This window comes from Pavona decussata, unplaced genomic scaffold (genome assembly GCF_977016875.1).
Source record: "Pavona decussata unplaced genomic scaffold, jaPavDecu1.1 SCAFFOLD_21, whole genome shotgun sequence".
Taxonomy (NCBI): domain Eukaryota; kingdom Metazoa; phylum Cnidaria; class Anthozoa; order Scleractinia; family Agariciidae; genus Pavona; species Pavona decussata.
Genome location: NW_028145444.1, coordinates 557,501 through 564,830, shown reverse-complemented (window position 1 = coordinate 564,830; position 7,330 = coordinate 557,501). Strand labels below are relative to the sequence as shown.

General features: G+C 38.4%; 2 protein-coding genes across 2 annotated transcripts in view; one reads left to right on the top strand and one right to left on the bottom strand.

Annotated features, from left to right (window-relative positions):
- On the bottom strand, positions 1-4,426 carry LOC146486068 (putative 2'-deoxynucleoside 5'-phosphate N-hydrolase 1). The gene is made up of 4 exons (XM_085097960.1): positions 4,237-4,426; positions 1,825-1,878; positions 1,183-1,293; positions 1-658 (listed from the first exon to the last, which is right to left on the bottom strand). Exons 1-4 carry the CDS (start codon positions 4,394-4,396, stop codon positions 552-554), a joined length of 432 nt encoding a protein of 143 aa, XP_084954086.1. The 5' UTR covers positions 4,397-4,426; the 3' UTR covers positions 1-551.
- Positions 4,427-4,721: 295 nt separating this feature from the next.
- LOC146486067 (prostaglandin reductase-3-like) overlaps positions 4,722-7,330 on the top strand; it is a 17,640-nt gene continuing 15,031 nt past the window's right edge. Inside the window, exons 1-2 of the mRNA XM_085097931.1 lie at positions 4,722-4,882; positions 7,039-7,126. Coding sequence (XP_084954057.1) covers positions 4,743-4,882; positions 7,039-7,126 — 228 coding nt within the window. The 5' untranslated portion in view covers positions 4,722-4,742. The remainder of the gene's footprint in view (positions 4,883-7,038; positions 7,127-7,330) is intronic.

Here is a 7,330-nt window from a genome sequence, read left to right as displayed (position 1 = left end):
TCTTGGTGCACAATTTATTATTATTTATTACAATATATACCTAGTAACTAAGGTGTAACTTCTCTAGCTTTCTGTCAAGATTTTCTATCTGTAGGTTATTTCACAGCATAAGGCTCCATGAGCTCTGAGACAACTGTAGGTTTACATTAAAGAAGCTTTCTTACAACTATTATTGGAACGATTTGCCTGCCTGCTAAGAAGAAGGTCAACTTACCATGATGCATAGCAAGCATTTCTCTGGGGTTTTGAGTGTTTTTTCACTCTTTGACTACAAGGAAAATGGGACCAGCGTGACCTAATTTCCGCTTGGCAAAAAGCGAAAAATACTCAAAAGCCCACTAAAATGCTTGCTATGCATGCTAAGGCCAACTGTGTAGCAATTCTCAGAACTGAAAGCTTGTGACAAATACATGTAGTGTTAGTAAAGCTGCATAGTTACTTTATATGAAAACAAGTTGTTATAAGTGTGTCAAATTTTGCAGACTGCAGGTTGACCTTAACCAATTCTACCCTTCTCCTGAAAACTGAGTCATGTTTGAAGACTTTCTGCATCAGAAAGAGTTGAAGAACTCTTTAAGGATCTGTGGTATATCTTCCTCTTTGTAATCCTTCACTAGAAAGTTGTCATCTATTGCTCCACGGATCATTGCAGAAAGATCTGGGGTACAAAAAGGATTGAAAATAATGAAAGTCTTTGTAGAAATGAGTGTTACAAGGAACAAAGTGGTTTGATTTTTAGGAAGGAATTTGCCCACAGTTACTAAGGCACTGTTACACCAGGCAATTTTTCTTGCAACTTGTCTCGCAATTTTGTGACAACACAAGTTTCCCAAATCGTTGCCTAGTGTAACATGCTCTGAAATGAACATGTCTTGCAATTTTTGTTGTTGCCGCAATCATTGCGAGAAGTAGAAGTTGGTTCTACTTTTTGCAAGGTCTTCATTTAGACTACTGTCGATGTTCGAAACTGTTTTAGCAGCAAATGTCAGGTGCGTATCATCAGCGTACATTCGTGTGTGCAAAATGGAGAAATTCCAAAGAGAGCATTGTTGGAGGCTTAAAGACCCATGCTCACCAAAAAGGCATTGCATGCCGCGCTGACGGATTTTTGCACAAACGGAAAATCAGAAAATCACCATTAAGCAGCAAAGAGCGAAAGCAATCCACGTTCATCAAGCTTACATTTTCCACAGTCCGGCCTGAACAGGCAAAGAATCTTCTTCTTGTTCTCTATTGCTCTTCCTAATTCATAACCAACTCCTAAGGATGGCTGAGTTACTTCTGCAACAAGTGCTGCAAAAACAATTTATTAGAATTTATTAGAGTGTATTGAAAAATTTCTTTAGAATCCCAACAGACCATACAGCATAATAATCATGACAGTAACTTGAAGTCCATGTTCCATAAAAGAGACAGTCATCCTGGAGGGAGGATTCCCACATAAAAACTAATGTGTGCAATCGTCTTTAATTTTGATGGTTAATCCCCGAAAGGTTCTAGAACCTCCTTCTATGACCGTGATGCAAGTTGATTTTCACCCTTATAGTGCAAAACGAAACCATCTGGGGCGAGGGCTACTCATCTAAAATTAATATTAGCTATGTCAGAGAGGTGCATTTAGACCCTTTTTGGCAGTTAAACAATTTTCTAGTGGATTTTCTTTGGGTAGAAAGATTTAGGCACTATTTTGGGGTCATACTCTTGGCCATTATTTTTTTATTTATTTATTTTAATTAATTACTTTTTTGGGGGGGGGCAGTGAGTTTTAGCCTTAATTTTGAGACTCTTAATGGGTCTAAAAGGACTAGACTTTCACCCACTTACCATCGGATTTGAGCAGCCATGCCATGTCACGATCATGAATGAACTTATCACTACCTGAAATTATAAGCAAACATAATGCACATTTAGGGCATAGGTGGAGCAAAAGGTACAAATCTATAACAGCAGGGTTCTTGTTAAGATTTGCAAAAGAAGATAATAAATTTGTAATAGCAGGTATAGACACCATCTTGTTAATGTCTCCCATGGAAGGATGGAAGTGAGATGGCCGCAGGAACAATGAAAAGCAAACATGGCAGAGCTTAAAGTCAGCATTGTTTTTGATGAATGAAAATGCACAAACCAAGATCAATCCTGATTTCTTTACAGGCAATGGATTTTCAATGTGATATTACCATCTGGGTGTTTTTAACAAATTATTTATGGAAATTCCCAAATGCAATGAATTTTGAAAGCGGTTTCAGTAATTTGGGATTTTTTTTTTTTTTCGTGATAGCTGGTAACATTTAGGTGAATAGACAGTAAAGACAACCGGTTACCGGCTCCTAAAGAGAACCCTGTGAGGGGCAAGAGATTTTAAAACAGGAGAGAAAGGAAGATTTCAAAGATGCAAAACAGTAGGATTGAACCCATGACCTACGCAATAACAGCCAACTGGAAGCCAGTCATTTTGTGAATTCATAATATACCCATCATGTTGAAGTGATGAAAAACTGGAATATGTGAAAAACATATATTTGAACGGCAAATGAAAGAATTAAAACACCCATAGAGAAGTAGATCCAAACAAAGTGTGGGAACCAGGACTATTTTCTGAATTCCCAGACAGAGATTTTGCTGTTTCCCTACCATACCTGATTCCACTGGTGTGTCTGGAGTGAATGCAAGCCACATCAAAATTCTGGGGCTGATTGGGAAAATAGAAATGCTGATAATAATTTTCCCTGGCCATTCCATGTGATTGGGAAAGTCTACAACTTCTAGTTGTCAAAAGTTGCCAAAATCTTGGACGGTCACAAAACTGCGACATCCCTTTAATAACTGTCTGGAATTTTTTTCAATATGACATGAAGACCTGAGGACCAGGTTGTTTGAAAGCTGATTAACGCTAATCAACGATTAAAAGTTAACCTAGGTTTTCAGCTCACTTGCTAAGAATGTTCTTAAAAGCTAATTTTAAGCTAATGATAAAGAAAAGTCTCTGTCAAAACTGAGGGGCAAAATTCAGAAAAATTTCCGCACAGCCCCGTACATTAATTTTGCATGTTGATGTATTACTTATGTATGCACTTCATTGTTTTTAAAGACAATAACCTATTCCCATGTGTTTTGCATATATACATTGTAATTAATACTTACTGCGTCAATAAAAGAGGATTTTGTCGTGTCATGCAGGGCCCTCACTCTTTCCTTTTTTTGGTCTACCTACCATATCAAGCCTTGAACTGAAGCCTTACTGTTAGCGTTGGATTCCCTGTACATCTGCTTTACCACTACACCACAAGGAATTTACTGGAAATTACCCCTCAATTATTTTATTTTTTGTGAGCCATTAAAAATCTACATAACAATACAAAGGCCATTTTTTCATGCGTCTTGCACTTCCTTGCCATTTTCACGGAAAAATGCATCATTTTCTGCCCTTGATTGGCCGATCTCGGTTTGGGTCTTTCTGCTAGTCATAGCCCCATGTTATAGTGGTTATAGAGCATTAACAAGTCTTGGCCGACGACCCTTCTTGTTGTTGTTGCTTGTGCTCCTTTGCTGTTTCATCCATCGCTTCCCCTATGTCAATGCCATGCTACTGTGTCTGTTATTTGGGCTTTGCCAAAATTTTCGAATTTTGGGTAAAAAATACGGGAAATCTAAACACAATTTGACAATTTCAGCAATTTTAACGCATTTTAATTTGTCCACGTTTTAAAAATGTTATCTTAGTTTTAATAGTTTCTTTCTAAGCCCATATGGGCTTAGCAAGAAAAGATAAAAACTAAGAGGAACAAAGCGAAGTAAACCCAACGAGGCACTATTGTTATTCCTGTTGTTTCCTTTGAACAAAGACTGTATGCATAATTAATAATGTATGGGGCTGTGCGGAAATCTTACCAAAAATTCTTTTGGCAAAACTTTCCTTATCAGTAATTTAACTCGAATCAAAGTTCACGTTAACTCAGGATTAGCCTAATCGCGATTCGAACAATAATGGGCCCAGGCCTTAAGTGTACAGGAAGCAGGATTATCAAAAGCAGTGACCTACCGGCCCCCTTCTCCCCTACAAACGCATACTGCATAATTCTCCAGGCTAAATCTAACTAGAGGAGCTTCTTAGACCATAGAAAGTTTTCATTTGATTTAAGCCCATTAGACGTAGTTTCCAAGGTAGCTTTTATTATGCTAACCTTGAAGAACTGATGTCTTCATGCACGAGGGGTACACTTAAGCTTCAACGCCTACCTTTCTCTTTTTCCATGATGCTTGGGTCTCCGATGTGTTCGGTCAAAACCTCACCATATTCTTTCAGTTGATCTATAATACACTTGTATAAAGCTGCATCGTCTCTTCCACCGCGAATACTCCCGCAAAAATAAATTAATCTTTTCGCTTGCCCGCTCATTTCACACTCCGCCTTGCAAAATCAACCAGGCGTTCCTATCAAAGTATCAAAGTGCTTATCCAGTACGTACCCACCCCACCCTCAAGCAAACCACACCCCACTCAAGTTGTTACCTCGCCGGACAAGTTAAGACAACTCGCCGAGGTGCTGGTGAATGTGATAGATTTTATCTTGATTCACGCCTTTTAAAAAAGGAATATTAAAACAAAGGGAAAGTTTTCAGCTAAAGGGGATAGCAGGGGATACCAGTTTTCTTTTCTTTGTTGACATTTGCATGCGGTGGGACAACCTGGAAGTGGCACTCCACCTACTCGGTCCAGTCTCCTTGTCTTTTCTCCCTTTCAATATGGCGGCCAGAAGGCAACTTCCTGAGACGTTCCGTAAGCTCGTAATCACCAAATTCTCGACCAATTACAGAGATGCTGTGGAATCAGTGACTGTACCTATGTTGCAGCCAGCACCAAATGAGCTGCTGGTCAAAAATAGGTAAGAAATTAAAAGTATAAAGTTAATTACCAATGCACACATCCCATGCAGTTAATTTGTTTTTAGTTTATGACCTCCTTGTACAAAAGTAATCGAGTCCTCTTCCCATTTGGTGAAAAAAGGAATACACCCCACGGGTCTGACACGAGAAAAAAAGATCAAATAGTATTTTTTTTCCAATTCTGAGAAGTTGTCACTGCATAGTGACCTGTAATTATGCTATTCTTGGTTTTCACATGACGTCATAAAAAACTGAAATTCATAACTAAACACAATTTTGGGTTTTTATCTTCATCACGTATAAGAAAATCTAAATTTCCGTCGGCTTGCTTGTTTTCAGCAGGATAGCATTCTTTGTTTTGAAAATAGAGCAGTTTGAATTTTAGATTTTTGCGCAGTGCGTGACAGAAGGATTGCTGTTCTAAACACGTCACGTACATGAAAACATCGATTCGCTTCATGTTTTTCTTAGGTCTGATCAGCTAACATGTAATAGAAGCGTTAATGTCAATGTGTGAAAGTTCAGAAAGTTTTACAATACAATTGTAAAACGCAGTTAATGGAACGTGACGCCCTTAGCCCCGGGGGGGCATCTCTACGTACTGTACTTTAGACTTATCACTGTATCATTGTCACGTTGGTCAATAGTCACATTGTAATATGTTGCGACATTGTCTGGAGACAAGTTAGTTCGCTTTTTCTGTATGGCGAAACCAGTGAATGGTGCATTCATGTCTGGTTTGCTATGATATAAAGTCTATCATAAGCATAGTACAACCCTGGCCATTGGCCCTGACATTGAACGCTGTCTAGCTTTAAATGTGTGATAGAAGGTTCTAAGTCACACTTGGTTACGACATGGTTTTATCTACTGTTATTACTCTACGTTTCATTAAAGCTTGTGTGTTTGGATATATTAAACGGAACAGTGACATTAAGCAGAGAGAAGAAAGGCTTTGAAATAGCCAAGGTAAACTCCAGATGTTTTTGCAGGTTTCCGGCCGCCATGTTGGTGCCCATCAGACGGGGCACCAACATGGCGTCCCATACTAAACTCTGTAATTTTCCGTGGTACATTTTCTCGAATAACTCGATTAGGAGATATCGCACAGCCCTGTGGCTTTCACACGTTGTTTATGTATCACTCTTCTACAACATATCAATTTCTTGACTTTTTCTATTGAATGGTTGAGGATTTTATATTTTCACTTGCATGAAAATGTGTGAGCTGAAAACCACCTATTAGCTTCCGAAATTGAGTTTACCTTGACATATACCCAGGGTTTCGATCCCTCCCCACCCCGAAAAGTAGTGTAATCCTAAGACATGGTGCTCAGATTACTGGGAGAGGGGCGGGAGGGGGGGGGGGGTGCTCATCAGCAAATTTCAATCAAACCCCTTCAAACATGTTTTGTAATTTAGATGTTAGTTTGTAAAAAATAACATAAATTAAAAAACTATTGTGAAAAGTAAAATATGTTTGCCCCACATTTTAAAACAGCTATAAAAGATGCGATAAAGGCCATACGCAATCAGATAGCTTTATCCCTTTGACCAATCAGTTGAAACAGGAGTTTCCAGATCAGTCAATGCCCGGCAGGGGGGGGGGGGGGGGGTGGGGCTACCCAATAATTAAAGTTTTTGTAGGGTGATGCACTGCCTGAGGTCCAAACCCTTACAGTTTTAAGTACAATTTTTGACAGGAAAAGTAACCCTTTCATATACCTTCCACAGCAAATGGTAATCCTTTCACATTCCTATGATAGAAACACTATCTTAATTTTTGTTGGCTCTTTTCAGGATATTTTAAAAGGCCCTTTAAAATACCTAAATGACAGTTTTGTCTATCCTTTTTCATACTTTGGCTTGTGAAATCCCCTATATACCTCCATCCAGAAAAAGGTATTCCTTTTGAGTAGAGCCTCCCCATATAGTCTGTCATAGGGAGTACCCCCTCCCCCCTGGGTAAATGCCAAAGACTTATCTAAAAGTGATATAAACAGCTATCCAGTTGTAGCAGTAATTTCTAAAGTTTTGGCTATTCTTGTGTTTCAACTTTTCAACTTCATTGGTGAAAATTTGCCACTGGTTAATTTTAATAATTAAATAATTAATTATTAAATAATGTTTTAACATTTTTATCAAATTCTTTTTAGATATGTGGGAATTAATGCCTCTGACATAAACCATTCAAGTGGTCGATACCACCCTGGCCAGTCTCCTCCTTTAGATGCAGGTTTGGAGGTAAGGGTTTTTAAATTGTATTTTGAAACAAAAAACTGTTCCATTTTAATTTTTGCAATTTTCCAAATTTATAGCAGCTGTTTCTTACTTTTCTGGAGAGCACTGTCTTCCCAATTTATACCTCAAAGTTATTAAGGCCTTAAGCCTTCCAGTGGTAAGAATAATCTTTGTATAATTTGTAATTTCTTCCTCACAATTTCTGCT

Coding starts and splice junctions, on each gene's coding strand:
- LOC146486068 (XM_085097960.1), bottom strand. CDS start 4,396: ATGAGCGGGCAAGCGAAAAGATTAATTTATTTTTGCGGGAGTATTCGC. Junction 1,879..4,236: donor CATCATGGAAAAAGAGAAAG/GTAGGCGTTGAA, acceptor TTATAATTTCAG/GTAGTGATAAGTTCATTCAT. Junction 1,294..1,824: donor ATGGCTGCTCAAATCCGATG/GTAAGTGGGTGA, acceptor TTGTTTTTGCAG/CACTTGTTGCAGAAGTAACT.